At 34.8% G+C, this 16490-nt stretch overlaps 1 protein-coding gene across 1 annotated transcript in view; it reads left to right on the plus strand.

The window, feature by feature from the left end:
- Positions 1 to 16490, plus strand: part of COL24A1 (collagen type XXIV alpha 1 chain) — a 124295-nt gene that overhangs the window by 15306 nt on the left and 92499 nt on the right. The window contains exons 2-6 of the mRNA XM_039246918.1: positions 9663 to 9716; positions 11358 to 11465; positions 14586 to 14639; positions 14894 to 14947; positions 15594 to 15650. Of these exons, the coding sequence (XP_039102849.1) occupies positions 9663 to 9716; positions 11358 to 11465; positions 14586 to 14639; positions 14894 to 14947; positions 15594 to 15650 (327 nt within the window). The remainder of the gene's footprint in view (positions 1 to 9662; positions 9717 to 11357; positions 11466 to 14585; positions 14640 to 14893; positions 14948 to 15593; positions 15651 to 16490) is intronic.

The following is a 16490-nucleotide window of genomic DNA, read 5'->3' on the forward strand; positions in this document are numbered from 1 at the left end:
CCACAATGAGATACCACTTCACTTGACTAGGATGGTTATAATAAAAGAAATTAAAAATTAAAAAAAACAAAATATCAGGTGTTGATGAAGATGTAAATATACTTGCTGATGGGATGTAAAATGGTGCCGCCACTTTGTAAATCAATTTGACAGTTTCTCAAAATGTCAAACATGGAGCTACTATGTGTTCCACTAATTCTATCCCTAGGTATATACGCAATAGAATTGAAAGCTGAGTTAAAACAAAAATTTGTACCTGAATGTTTATAGAAGCATTTTTTATGATAGCCAAAATAACCCAAATGATCAACTGATGATTTGTACATGTATATTAATAAATTTAGTATGTCTATTCAATGGACTATTACTTGCCAGTGAAAAGAAATGACGTACTCATACATGCTACAACATTTTTTTTTACAAATAGTTTATTGTCAAATTGGTTTCTGTATAACACCCAGTGCTCATCCCCACCAGTGCCCTCCTCCATGCCCATCCTCCCTCCCCCCCACATCCATCATTCCTCAGTTTGTTTCTCAGCATTCAAGAGTCTCTCATGGTTTGCCTCTCTCCCTTTCCCCCAACATTTCCCCCCTTCTTCTCCCCCATGGTCCTCCATTAAGTTCCTCCTAATCCTCCTATACATGCAAACATATGGTATTTGTCCTTCTCTGCCTGACTTATTTTGCTAAGCATAACACCCTCACAGTCCATCCATGTTGCTACACATGGCCAGATTTCATTCTTTCTCATTGCCATGTAGTATTCCATGGTATAGATAAACCACATCTTCTTGATCTATTCGTCCGTTGATGGACACTTAGGCTCTTTCCATGTTTTGGCTATTGTGGAGAGTGCTGCTATGAACATTGGGGTCCATGTGCTCCTATGCATCAGCATTTCTGTATCCCTTGGGTAAATTCCTAGCAGTGCTATTGCTGGGTCCTAGGGGAGTTCTATTGTTATTTTCCTGAGGAACCTCCACACTGTTTTCCAGAGAGGCCGCACCAGTTTCCATTCCCACCAACAGTGTAGGAGGGTTCCCGTTTCTCCACATCCTTGCCAGCATCTAGAGTTCTCTGATTTGCTCATTTTAGCCACTCTGACTGGCGTGAAGTGGTATCTCAGTGTGGTTTTGATTTGTATTTCCCTGATGAGGAGGGATGCTGACATGCTACAACATTGATAGACCTTGAAAACATTATGCTTAGGGGTGCCTGGGTAGCTCAATCATTTAAGTGTCAGACTCTTGATTTCAGTTGAAGTCATGATCTCACAGTTCATGAGATCGAGCCCTACATAGGATTCTCTCTCTTCCTCTTTCTCTGCCCCTCCCCTGCTTATACTTGTCGTCTCTCTAAATAAATAAGCATTTAAAAAAAAAAAAAAACATTATGCTTACTGAAAGCAGCCAGTCAAAAGACCATATAATATATTACATGTCCCAAATAAGGCACTTCTGTATAGGCCAAAAGTAGGTCAGTGGTTGCCTAGGGCTAGGAGGGGTGGTGGTTGGGAGGAAATGGGAAGTGACTGCTTATGGGTACAGGTTTCTTTTGGGGGTGATTAAAATGTTCTAAAATTGATTTTGGTAATAGTTGCACAACTCATTGAATTGTACACTTTAAACAGGTTCATAATATGGTATATGAATTATATCTCAAAGTTGTTTAAGAATAGATGTGATGTGTTACTTTCAAGACAGTATAGCTACTCTCCCATATTTAAAGTAATAGACTGGAATCCCAACTCCTTCTTCTATTTATTTATTTTTAATTTTTTAATGTTTATTTTAAACTTATTTCTGAGAGAGAGAGAGACAGCGTGAGTAGGGGAGGGTCAGAGAGAGGGGGAAACACAGAATCTGGGAATCGAACCCACGAACTATGAGATCATGACCTAAGCTGAAGTCAGAAGCCCAACCGACTGAGCCACCCCGGCACCCCCTCCTTCTTCTATTTAATGAGTAGGCTCAACATAAAGCCAACTATTCTCCGTCAGCATATAAAAACATTCTTATTTTAGTAATTATTGAAGAAATTTACTAAAATATGCACATTTAGAAAATGTTGCTATTTTTCTAGTCTGTCTTGCAAGCCTCTAAATCCACAAATGGGTTGTGGTAGGGTTGCTTTTTAAAAGCAAACATTTTGGAGCAAGATATTTCTTAGGCATTTTCGAACAAGCACTAAAATAAACCCGCCTAATATCAATGGAAGTTTACCACCCCATCCCATAGACCCGCATCCCCTCAACATCCTCCCTCAATCCCACAAAAAGGAGAAGTAAACTGTCTTTGAAAAGAAAAAAAGATATGGACAAAGGAACCAGGAGAAATCTTTCTGATTATAATGACAGAAGAAAATGCAATAGCAATCCCCTTCTTCCCATATAATGTGTTCTTCAAATGTACAAAGGTTTACTGTGCAAAATATTCCTAGTAGATCCATATGTTACATTTCTTAGAAATCAAAAGGGAGTATAAAAATGTCTCACTACTCTTCACCTTTCATTTATAACCTTTAGTTTTACTACCAACTTTAGTACATGTTTTTTAAGATGTTATTTCTTTACAAATGAATACCAAGTGGCCTCGGTTACTGTCTGATTAAGGCTAAATATTTTCTACTTTGGGCATGTGTTCTATAATTCATTTATTAAATATTTATTAATCATCATTTATATGACAGGCACAGTTCTGGGTACTAATGTTACAGCAATAAACAAAACAGGACAAAGTCCGTGCTGTCTTAGAACTTGACACTGCAGTGTGGAAAAGCAATGTGAACAAGAATGATAATTTCTGATAGGGATAAGTGCTGTGAGGAAAAGAAAACATGGTAATAAGATAAAGAGTGACTAGGTCATAATGATCACAGAAGGACTACTTAGGGTTACATTGAACCAGATGTCTAAAGATAAGAAGCAGCCAGTCATGTGAATATCTAAGTAAAACTTTCTAGGTAGAGGGAACATCTAATGCAAATGCCCTACAGCAGAAGGGGCATTTATTAGATGCACTATTAGAAAGGGGCAGGTGTGGGGGGAGAAAATGGCTAAGTAGCTGGAATGGAGTGATGGACTTGAAAACATAATGTCTGAGAAATAAAAGCAGTCAGATCATGTAGAGGATTACAGGCCATGATAAGAGATTTGGAGATGATTCTGATTTCACTGGGCAGCCATTTGGAAGATTTTAAACAGGTCAGGAGGTTTGAAATGTTAATTTCACTAAATGTTAATTTAGTGATCATTTGGATAACCCTGAAGAAATAGACTATGAGGGTAAAAGTGGATTTAGAAGGCTTTCACGGTCATGTAGATGAAAAGTGATATGGTGGAACAATAGAGATAGAAGATAGTGATCCCATTTAAGACATATTTTGGAGATATAGCTGACTATATTTGCTCATTGTTTGGATGTTGAGAGGAGGGAACAAATAATGAAGAATAAATCACTGTTTTTGCCTGGAACAACTGTATTGGTGATCATATCATTAAATATATTACAGAGCTACGAATTGATATTTACATTTGTGGATGTGTGTGATTTCATATTTTTGGTTTATTTGATTTTCCTCACAAGCTCTAACTTACTGATTAGTGAGGAGTGGTTGGGGACTGGGGCAAAGGAAAATTTTAAACCCAACTCAGTTTAAAGCTTAAACAATCTATTCCTATAAATTAGTAGTCTCTATAGGTAATGGTCAGACTCTTACGATGTTGCTTCTCAAACCTATCAGCTCTTGGACTCCCTCTTTTACTCCTTTCCATTAGAGAGCCTGAGTGTCTGGTGATGGTAAGGATGAGGAAGCCTTGGATCTAGGTGCAGGTGTTTAAGATAGGGACAGCTAGTCAGTTTGCTTCTGCCTACCCTGCTGGACTCTGATGATGATGTCTGCAACTCCTGATTTTCATTTCCTTTTTATGAAGGGATTCCCTATCAGCTTCCACTAATCTGCACATCCCTCACAGGTCTTCTGGATTCTCATTCAGCTCTAACCCAGGAAGTCTGCTCATCCTCTGTTAAGACAGAGTCATGTCTTTCTAGAGTAATGACCACTCCCCCACCACACACACACACACACACACACACACACACACACACACACAAGTTCCCCACGTATTTCTAAGTTGCCATCTACATTATATAGAAATCAAGGAGTAGCTTGGGAAAATTTAACAAATGTTTTTGATTTTCCTGAACATCCAAACTGATATGGCCATAAACCAAGTGCTGTCTAGAGAGAAGGTACCTTTCCGACCTCCTGAAGAGGTAGTGGGGAACAAGAGATTCACTGTGCCGAAACTCAGAAAGAGGAAAATCTGAACATCTAGGTCTCTCCCTTCCTATTTGCCTCCTGCATTCTCCTAGAACCAAAAGTGAAAAAAAAAACAAAAAAAAAAACTGGCTTTCTCTCTATTTTCCCTATGTCATATTCTGATTTTTTTTATCATCTCGTAAAAGCCTTAGAGTTCTATTGCAATAGATGGAAAGTATGTCTTCTCTATAATACAGGACAGCCCTGTGTACTGGCTCCAGGGTCAACTTGTGAATTATTGAAGTTGGAAGCAAAGAAAAAAAAATGTTCTCTTAATACATACAACCCTTGGGCATATGACCCCCCTCAACCTGTGAATAGGGAAAAGTTCATATATTCAAAAAGGCAAAATTAAAAAGCAATTTTGATAATTTTCAAAATACTGCTGCATTATAGCAGAGATGGAGAAGGCAAGGAGAGACAAGTTTTAGAGGTTTGAGGGGGTAATTCAAGGGTTCAGTTTGGGGCACATAAAGTTTGAAATGCCTATTAGAAATTCAAAAAGATGTCAGTAGCTGCAATAACTGGAAGGTCAGTGGTACCGTCAGGACAGGCAACATAATTTTAGGAATCACGAGAATATAAGAAGATGTTATATAAGGAAGTAGAAAATTTGGGAAGCATGCTTCCACATAAACAAAAGCTTAAAATTTTTCAAGAATGAAAAAAGTTTGAGATAAAATGAGCCATTGGATTATTGGATTTGTCTATATGAAGGTTACTTGGTGACCTGAAAAGGAGGCAATTTCAGGGCTGTGGTAAGAACAAAAGCCCAAATGAAGAGAGGATGAGAAGTAAGGAAATAGTGACAGTGAGCATGAATAAGTCTTTCAAAAAGCTGTGCTGTGATGGGGAAGCAAAGATTGAACTAGAAAAGTAGATGAGAAATTGAATGAGTGATTAGAAAGGAAGGGAGGGAGGGGCATGAGGTCAACAAAGGGTTTTGTTTTTATTTTTTTAATGAGTGCTATCTAGCTTATTTAATTGCTATTAGAAATGATTCAGTCAAGGGAAAAAAACTGATAGTTCAAGTGTTCAGAGAAGGCCATGAAGAGGACCTGGGCTTTAGACACAGGGAGGAGCTGGCTTCAGACAAGAAACAGGGAAACTTCTTCCTTTGTAAGAGAAGGGAGGCAGAATATGGGTGTACATAAGGCGGTATGTAGGGTGTGGGAAAGAGATGGCTCTTGTTTAATTGCTACTGTATCTCAGTGCAGTGTAAGGCAAGGTTATTAACTTGACACTGAGACGAGAGTCAAAGTTTGAAGAATGTGCAAGTCATCTTGCAGACTAATAACAAATTTCTCAATTATACACATTTGTGAGATGGCTGTCACTTTTATTTTTATATTCTCAACAAATTTTATTAGTATTTTAATATATAAACACACTGATGCCTAAACTGCATTGTTGGTCGGCAGATAGCATTGCCATGTGGTAGTGTTGGCTGACACCTGAATAGTTGAATTCATTGCTCTTGTGAAGTGCTGATGAATCCACTCTTATAAAAGTTTTGCAGCAAAGGCCTAACACTTTTAAAAAGTTATACATTGAAGTCACATATTTACAAATGAAAGAAAAAATATAATCTCAATAAATGAAACAAAAAGCATTTAGTAAAATATAATATCCACATTGACTATCATACTTAATGGTGGAACTTGAAAGAATGAGCAAAAATCACCACTATTGACCATTTCTATTCAATATTTACTCAGAAACCCAGCCAGTACAGTACAAGAGAACTAATCTACAGACAAATTATTAGAATTAATGAGATTTTAGCAAGATGCTAAATATACAAGTATACAAAAATAGGTTCCATTCTTCTTCACCAGCAATAAGCAGTTTAGAAAATCTTAAATAATACTGTTTACTGGGGTGCCTGGGTGGCTCAGTCAGTTGAGCATCCGACTCTTGATTTCAACTCAGGTCATGATGTGACAGTTTATGGGACTGAGCTCTGTGTCCGACTCTGCACTGACAGCACGGAACCTGTTTGGGATTCTCCTCTTCTCTCTCTGCCCCTCCCCTGCTTGCTCTCTCCCTCACTTTCAATAAATAAATAAACTTTTAAAAAATACTATTTATAGTAGAATCAGCAACAAAATTAAACTACTAGGAATAAATCTAATAAAAGGTTTGCAAATTTTTTTTGAAAAAATTATGTTTATTAACAAAGACCCAAATAAATGGAAAGATAGTTTATATTCACGGATAACAAGACTCAATATTTAAAAATTACCAATTCTCCCCTAGATTAGTCCATAAATTCAGTACAATTTTAGTCAAAATCCCTGTAAGAATTTTTATAGGTGATTGATGAAAAAGAGTTTTAAAATTTATGTTGAAGAACAAAGCACCAATATTAAGACAGTTTTCAAGAACAAGTTATGAGGGGTGGGGGCAGAGTGGTGTGTAGAAGGTAGAACTTGCCCTACCTGATATCCTAACTTATGACTGGAAGTTAGAGTAATTTAATCAGTGTCATGCTCATTCACAGAAGACAAAGAGACCAATGGAAATAGAAGGTAACCTTGACTTAGTTTATTTTGAAACTTGACGTTTCAAAGAGCTTAGTATATTTTGAAACTTGAAGTTTGATAAATTGAATACAGATTGTAGATCATTAAGGAAAGGATGAAATATTCAATAAATGGTACTGGCACAATTGGCTATCCAAATGGAAAACAAAATAAAATAAAACAACTCCTTCACATCAGTGCACATACATACACACAAAAGAATGAAACTCCAATTAAAGGCCTAATTGTGAAAATCAAAATGTTAAACATGAGAACAGTTATGAGAACATTTTATGACCTCATGGAGGGAGGGGAAGCAGTCAGGATCTCCTAAACACTAAAAGAAAATAAGACAAGAAGAAAATACTGATGGATATGACTATGTTAAAATCACAAACATGTTAATCAGAAGTAACATTAAACAAAATGAAAAAATATGCTGCAGGCTGAAAGAAGAGATATGTGTTATATAGAATGACCAAAATATAAGTATCAGGAATATATATAAAAACTTTTATGTATAACTCAGTAAGGACAGCTCAGGAGAATACTGAGCAGAAGATAAGAGCCAGAAATTCACATAGAGATGTGAAATAACTATATGAATAGATAATCATTCCTCCTTAATAATCAGAAATATGCAAATTGGAAGCACAAGTAATATATCATTTACCGCAAGGAAATGGACATATTGTAAGTCTGAGAGTACCAAGCTTTACGAAGATTTGAAGTAGTTGGATTCTGAAACATTGCTGTGGGAATGGAAATTGACAAAACTACTTTGGAGAATAATTTCACAATATCTTGTATACTTATCCGTGTATATTTTCTACAACCCAGCAATTTAACTTCAGGGACTATCCAATAAAAAAACAAACGCAAAAAATAAAAACAAAAAAACAACTTTTGACGTGGCACGTAGAGGAATGCACAAGCATTACCTGTATCAGAAAACACACACACACACACAAACACACACACACACACCAAAAATTCATCAGTAAGACAGTGGTTAAATTAGTCGTGGTTTGATAAGAAAATAGAATCCCATAGGATTAAAAAGAGAAAGTGAATGGATTAAAGACACTGATTAATTTCGAAAACAAAATGTGTGTTAAAAATGTTTCCAATGAGTACATGAAGTATGCTTATTTGAAGTTTGAAAAATGCACATTACAATATATTGCTTGGAGATACATCCAAATAGAGTAACAGTATAAAGAAACGCTTGGGAATGATACATTGAGGGCCTTGGTTGCACCTGAGTGAGGGCAGAGGGTAATGTGTTTGGAAAGGTATGTGTGCATATGGGATTTCAATTACATATGTATGTTACTTCTCTTTCTTAAAGTGGATGGTGGGTGCATGGGTATTTATTGCACCTTCTAAGATCTTTTTATATATATTTAAATGTTACATAATATACCTGAAAAAGGCAGCAGACATTAGTGAGAACTAACATTGAGCTAAATTCTTCAGTGTAAGTCCAGTTCTTTTTAGCTTTATATGCATTATCTCATTTAATCTTAATAACCCTTTGAAGAAGTATTGTTAATACTTCTTTTATATAACAGGAAACTGAGGCCTTTAGAAGTTAAACAATCTACCTAAGGTCATATTGCTGTGAGGTGAATGAAACTAGAAGTCTGACTTTTAAAAGCTCACACCAGTCACCTATAATGAAAGTTAATCTGCCTCTTTATAAAAGTCCGTATTAACCACAAAGAAATCTCAGGTTAGTGCAACTATCATTTCGACCTCTGGATGCAGCTAGAACTACAGCAAAAGAACTTAACCATTTTGGCTTCTAAATTCAGTGACTTTCTGAGGCTACAAGAGCATTTGCTGAGGGCCATACCGCATGAGTCACTTCCTTAGGTATCTGTTTATTCGTTCAACAAATATTTATCAAGAGCCGCCATAGCACAGTGGTAAACCACAATTTATTTCTTGTCTACATCATTTTTGCAGTTTGCCAAGCTTTGGGACACAAATTTGAGATTTCCATTTTCATTTCCAAACGAATGCAAGGAGTGCTGTGATTAACTGTTGGCCATTTCAGAACTTGTATCCTGGCTTACCGTGAATCTCATTTAAGCCTAATTATTGTTGATCTGCAAGTTCACATGACATCTAAAATATTTTAGCCAATTTTTACTAAAAAAAGTGTGTATTGGAAACTTTAAGTCTACCTTGTATAAATAAAATGCAGACTGAAATGAAAATACTGTTTTAAAGTTGAATAGGACTACCTCTTTTTTCTCCACCTATTTCCCTCTCTCGTTTCTTCCACAGACCAAAGAAACCCTCCTTAATCTACTACCCCAAAACAATTTTGAGATTCTATATATATAACTTGAGATTCTATATATATAACATATATACATGTTATATATATTATGTACATAATCATATATAAATCCAATATAAATCATATATTATAATCCTTCAAGATATTGAACCCACAGTGATAGCTCATGGAACTGCTAAAATGGATGCATTGGGTTTAGTGTGATTACAGTCTCACTAATTAAAATGGTTATACTGAAACCAAATAATTTTCTTCCTATAACAAAGAGCACTATAACTTTATCTAGCTTGCCAGTTTGTATATGTAAACTTAACTCACTATTAACAGCTAGGCCACTAAATCATCATGACCTATTTTTAGATAATTATACAAACACAGTATGTTGAAAAGTAACCCTCATTTTTACATAGTGTTCAATTTAGTGATTATGTGATGTAAGTATTTAAATATTCCATCTAGTCCTTTCTTTAACAATTTATTTTCTTTTTTATATTCGATATTCAGGGACCTGAAGGAATTGTGGGAATTCCAGGGCAAAGAGGTCGCCCAGGGAAAAAGGTAATTTTTTTTTTATATCTTTTTATGGCTTTCTTTCTTCTGATGTGCCTCAAGCTCATAGAATGCTGTGATATTTTTATTTGCATTAGACATATGGTAATAAGGAACTGTAAATTTGGTTTTAAAAGGCACATTTATATAAATTAATATTTAACTCTACCTAGGAGTATTTATCACCTTAATTATTTATTTGAAGACAAATGTCTCACTCTGTAGTTTCTGTGAAGATATTTGCCTTTCCTTGTTTGCCAAAAATTCTTCAGTAAACTATGGGTAGGAAAAGAGAGGAAAGGAAAATGCTATACCACTTGTGCTATTAGTAACAACTTTGGTAAAATGGTTAAGGGAAAGGATTATCATTAGGATTGTTTCTCGGCTTATTAATACTATGTTTATCTAAATTGAAAAGGTTAATTATTGATTTTACATTTCCCATATATTGACTTAGAAACTCAAATCAAGAATATGGTTTATATGCCTCCTTTATATTTTACTAGAATGACATATGTAAAGTTCTAGAAAATTATAATGAAAAATTCATCTCTGTATGGGGCCAATAATTTGTTCAAGTATGGATTTTCAAGTATAATTTGTTCATGTTGTTTGAATACAACTGTTCTGAATATATTACTATAATTAGCTTCAAATCACACCTATCTAGTTCCCAAAGTCTAATTTTATCATTTCTATTAATACACACCCAGGCCATCTTTGTCATAATGTAGACTCAGTATTAGTTAGAGTAAGAGGTAAAGAAAAATGAATGAGGTGAATTTTAGAAGAAGTAGCCATTCTTGCCCATGAAAATAACCCCAATACTGAAGTGTCTGTTCATCATAGCTGATGTGGTATCTAAAATCAATATTAGAAGTGAGACAGTATAAGTCCTTACAATAGCCTGCATCTGTGGGAATTATGAATATCAAACACTTCCTTCTTGACTGTGATCACAGTCTAGTTTTTCTTTGTATCTACTTTATTATCTACAATAGAACAGATTGATTCCCACTTCCAGAAAATGAATTATAGCACTTAAAGTTGTTTAAAAGCAGCTGTATTTTGATGGTAGAGAGTGATTGGTCAGCTTGATGGAAAACAGAAGGTAACTAGTTTTCAGAAGGATGTTAAATGATATAAAAATGTTATGGATTTTTAAAGGCAGACTCCAAACCAGTGAGTGATGATTCTAAATATACAGAACCGTACACTGGAACCTGTATGCATTAAATAGGTCTTTGTGGCATTGAAACTGTGTATAGAAGCAGGTTTCTCATAGAGTCTGTGTTTTCTCATGATAACAAGAAATGCATGCATGCATGCATACAGACAGACATAACAAATTTCAAAGTAAAAAACTTGGTTATTTGTAATTCAATATGAGCACCAGATCTCCCCTGCTTTTTTTAATGTTATTTCTCCTAAATTACTTTTAGTTATATCTTTACAATAACCTAGGTGGTGATGATATGTTATTATTGTCCGTGGCAGTGTCTACTAGTGTCAAGATAAACCAAAGTTAGTATTTACGGAATTTTGCTTACAGATTAATCTCCGGTGTCATTCGAGTATATGATATAGTTAATTCGGCTAGATAAAAATTTGTTTTTTCTCCCTTTTCTCTCTTACTAATGACATCCACAGGGTGATAAAGGACAAATAGGTCCCACCGGAGAAATGGGAAGCAGAGGTACTCCTGGACAAACTGGGGAAAGTGGTCCTAAGGGTGCCAGAGGAACAAGAGGTGCTGTGGTTAGTATGTGATTTCTTTCCAGCCCTGAGTTCACTGCGGATGGAAAAGAAATGTATCCATGTCTTTAAAGTTTCATCCCTTGATTAATTTTACAGAGAAAGCAATAGTTCCATTGAAAATAATCTACCTCCATGAGCTATGGAGAATTGTAAGCATTCCACAGTACTTAAATGGCTTAGTGGTTTCTGGACATGAAAAAGGGAAAGGGGAAAACACTCAAAATGGAAATAAAATATGAAATGAAGTTTTAAAAAAATCAGATTATAACTCTTAAGCTAAGTAGGAAAGTTTACATGCCTTGCACTTAAAATCAGAATTTAACATCTGTATAAAACTATGCTGTCAGGATTGGCACATTGCTTTTGAAAATTAAATTTACTTAAATATGATTTTTCTTTATAAGCTTGGACTCTACATGCTTGTCTGGAGACTTTTTTTTTAACCGGCTGTGATCAATATCTGTAACATCTAATAATATTTAATCTTTTGCATAAACATTTTTGATGTTGGAAACAAGGGTAGCATAATACTCCTGAACCTATACTAGCAAAATTTTATTGCTAATGTATTTGGACCTGTTCAGAAAGTCATAGCATGAGAGATGCAGAATATTTATTCAACTTAGTGTTTTCACTGTTTTCATAAACTCATCTACAAAAATGCTTGTGCATTTCCTAGTCTCTATTAAATGTCCCGAATTCTAGACTTTTCACCAAGGCCTTCTTGAGAGCATTGCATAATCCGTCTGTTGTCTGAGGAAAGCTTATTGCAGGGTCATTTGACATGTCATCTTACCACTTCAGGTCTTTCTTCCTTTTATTTAAATTATTAATGTTTTTCTGCTTTTGCCTTATATGTTAAAAAACTTCATTTAATGTGATTAATTTTTAACAAACATGGAAACTCATCCAGAATATTGCCTTCAAAGTAGGTTCCCACTTTGGCTTTTGTCTAAAAAGAATATTCACCTTTAAAATATTGATGCATGTTCTCAAACTACCTTCCCAAAAGCTTTCATCAAACACACTCCCACCACCCATCCTTCATATTAACCCTTTTGATGTCTGACAATCTGATAAATGAGAAAGTGTGTCTCGTTTTCTATTTACATCTCCCTGATTCCAATGAAGTAATTTTTATTTTTTTCTGGAAATTGCCTTTTAATATGCACTTTACATGATTTACAGTAGGTTTAGTTGTATTTTTCTTATTAAACTGTAATAACTCCTTACATATTTTAGATAACATATTTTTGTTAAATTTGTCACAAAATGTATTATAAATACATTTCCCTTTATGTCATTTTACTCTTAATATTGTTTGTTTAATATCTTTTGCTGGACAAGAGGTTTTAATTATTATATACTCAAATTTGTCAGTGTTTTACTTGACAGGTTTTATTTCATTAGAAATGCCTTCCCTACCTAAAGTATAAAAAATACTCTTTTGTATCCTTCTTCTAATTCTTTTATAGCTTTGTGTTCATTCCTAACTCACACAAAGTTTATTACTTTGCTGTGAAATAAGTTGTAAAGAATGTATTTTCTTTTTTCAGTTGTTTCAAAATCATTTAATAAATAGTCAATCTATGTCCCACTACACTAAACTCTCAAATATTTATTGACCTGTTTTCATTCTCTCTGTTTTCTTCTGTGAATCTGTTAGCCTATTTCTGGGTCCAGTACCACACTATTTAATTATTATACTATTTCAGTACTTTTGAGAGAGCAAGTGCTCCATAATTCATTTTTTCTGAAAAGTTCAGCTCTTTCTGTAATTCTCTCTTCCATGTGAATTTTAAGTTCAGCTCTTCAAGTTCCTTTAATATTGAATCTTTCAGTAGAGGAGCAGTATATGTCTTTCTGTTTACTTATATCATCTCACATGTCCTTTAATAAAGTTTTATTTCCTTTACTCTGTTCTTAACTCTGTCCTGTCAAGTTTATTGTTTGTTTCTTATGGATTTTATGACTTATAATGCAATTTTTTCCTTTATTTCTTTTTATTCATGCTGTATAAGAAATCCACTTATGTTTATATTTTAACTTTATATCCACTTTAATGATAGATGGTTCGCATGAGTTCTTTGGGTAAATAATCATATTTAGAACTTCTGGTTACTCTGATGTTTGGTTACGCATGAGCCTATTCTGTGCCTTAGTTTTCTCATCTCCTATTTAGTTTCAAACTCAAATAGGAGAGTTAATGTGGAAACTTTTGATAGTGTGAAAGATAAGACATTTTTAGGATTATTATTTTTGCTCTTTTAAATTGTCTTAGTCACATTTTCAGTACTTCAGAGGCATTTACTGATTAACCCTTAAATTACATGGTATCCTCAGATGAAAAATATTGATACTAAGAGCAATCACAGGGTGATTATCACACATAAGTTGTCAACTATTTCTATTTTAACAACTTTGACCAGAGCTGAAGATTTTGTTCATCAAAACATCTGAAACTATCAATGAGTATGGAATTCTCCATGATCCATCCTGACAATATAAAAAACTTTCAGGCTGTACTCTGATATTCAGAGATGCACATCTACCATAAACTTTGACAGTTACAGGGGCACCTGGGTGGCTCAGTCAGTTAGGCATTGACTTCAGCTGAGGTTCTCAGATGAACTCATGGTTCATGAGTTCAAGCTCAGCATCAGGTTCTGTGCTGACAGCTCAGCGCCTGGAACTTGCTTCAGATTCTGTGTGTGTGTGTCTCTCTCTGCCCCTCCCCTGTTTTCTCTCAAAAATAAATAAACATTATACACACACACACACACACACACACACACACAAACACTGTAAACTTTGGCAGATACCAATTACATTTCCAAAAACTTGCTAAAAAACTATAGGATTCTGACTACTCAAAGTATTTTTCTTAATATGATTAAGAATATTCATACCAGAAGTAAACTGAAGAGACATTTTTTTGGTGGGAATTTTGTGGTTCAAAAGAAAAATAAGACAAAAGTTAGAATGTTCTTTCTTGTTTTTCCATTTCAGACTAAGTAAAATATTATACCTCAGAAACCCTAAATTTTAAATAATAAGAGTACAAGTTTAATGGTTCAAGCAGTTGCCCATTTTCTCTCTAATATTTACTTTGTTTTTTAGGGACATTTAGGATTGATGGGACCTGATGGAGAACCAGGAATTCCAGGATATAGGGTAAGCATTTATAATTGGAAATTAAAATATGTATATTTGCATGAAAATGGTTATCTAGAGATGTCATTCCAGTTATGCAAATTAAGATGAAATCTTACTGATAAAACTTGCTAACTCATTTAGGCTTCTTCCCCATAGAGAATGAATCTTGTTTTTCTCTCAGAATAGTGCGGTATCTAACGGCCTGGCCTTGGTGGTCGATAGAACATGTACAAATGATACGGAGAATGCCTACTTACTTGTCCTTTTGTTAGGGCCACCAGGGCCAGCCAGGCCTTTCTGGGTTGCCAGGACCTAAAGGAGAAAAGGTATGTGTGTGCATTGACTTTGCAATCCTAAAGTTAAATATTTAATGTTTGTGTTCTTTCTGAAAGTGTGCATGGAAACACTTGCAAAGAATAAAAGAAACACTTTTCAATGTGGGAAATACTGCAAATTCTAGAAGATAAACAAATAACGAGGGATGAAAATTTAAGTCATTAAAATGTCTTCAATAGGTTGTGTCAAGATATTCATGAAATAACATATGATAAAGTACTTTGCAATCTGTAAAACTTTGTAAAAGTAAAATCAATTACTTGTTGAAAGAGATTGTGAGACTCCAGATTAAATGCCTAGTACATTTATAGTAAGATTTATAGTAAAATTGTTCTGGATTAAGAATAACCATAATAGTACTCCTCTTCATTTGCAACGTCACTGGACACCTGAAACTTTGAACAAATTCCTAAACTGCTTTGTATGTAATTAAAGCTGATGGGCACTTCTGAGAACCATTTAGGAATTACAACTATATAAAATATCCTATGCTAAGTTTTGTAGGTAAAAGTTTTCCATTTAAAACAGATAAAGCCAGATTGTAGATGTCATAACATGTTAGACAACGAAAGGCTGCATTCTTCAAAGCTTACTTTATTAACCTGATTTTGTTTGTAATCACTGTGCTCATTATAGGGTTTTCCAGGAGAAGATAGCACAGTGCTAGGACCGCCTGGGCCTCGAGGTGAACCAGTAGGTCTTTTTCTAAAGTTATTTTGATGTTTCAAGATAAAATGCAATGAATATAATAGATCCTTGGCACCAATCACAGCTTTTCAAGGAGTTTTATTCATGTTTTTATAGGCACGTACTGTTTATATTTGTATTATCTAAATGTAAAATCTATTCATATCCAGGTCAGGATCCTTAGCATAATATATAGTTTAATACGGTGACTTTCCAAGTCTAACTTTCTGCATTATATGTACTCTAACAGCTTTTTGCAGAGATTATCAAAAAACTAAACTCTAGATATTGTAGGGCAGACATTTCTTCAATCATCAAATTCATGGGGTGCCTGGCTGGCTCTGTTGGTTAAGCATCTAATCTCAGCTCAGGTCATGATCTCGCAGTCTGGGTTCAAGCCCTGTTTCAGGCTCTGTGCTGACAGCTCAGAACCTGGAGCCTGATTTGTATTCTGTGTGTGTGTGTCTCTCTCTCTGCCCCTCCCTGCTCATGCTGTCTCTCTCTGTCTCTCAAATAAACGTTAAAATTTTTTTAAATCATCAAATTCAGATTTAGTTCTAAGTATGAAAATATATGACCTGTATACTTTTTATAGTAACTTACATATAGTTACCAAATTACTTTAGAACTTATCTAATCAGTTATTAGATAAGTCTTAGATTAATCTCCTAATTAAGTATCTGAAGTCTAACTGTGAACACTGTTTTGAAAAGTAGTTATTGTAGGGATGTTTGAGTGGCTTAGCCAGCTGAGCATCCAACTTCAGCTCAGGTCATGATCTCCGAGTTCATGGGTTCAAGCCCCATTTTGGGCATTGTAGCTCGGAGCCTAGAGCCTACTTCAGAT

The sequence above is a fragment of the Hyaena hyaena genome, unplaced genomic scaffold, assembly GCF_003009895.1.
Source record: "Hyaena hyaena isolate Hyena2069 unplaced genomic scaffold, ASM300989v1 scaffold_286, whole genome shotgun sequence".
Classification (NCBI taxonomy): domain Eukaryota; kingdom Metazoa; phylum Chordata; class Mammalia; order Carnivora; family Hyaenidae; genus Hyaena; species Hyaena hyaena.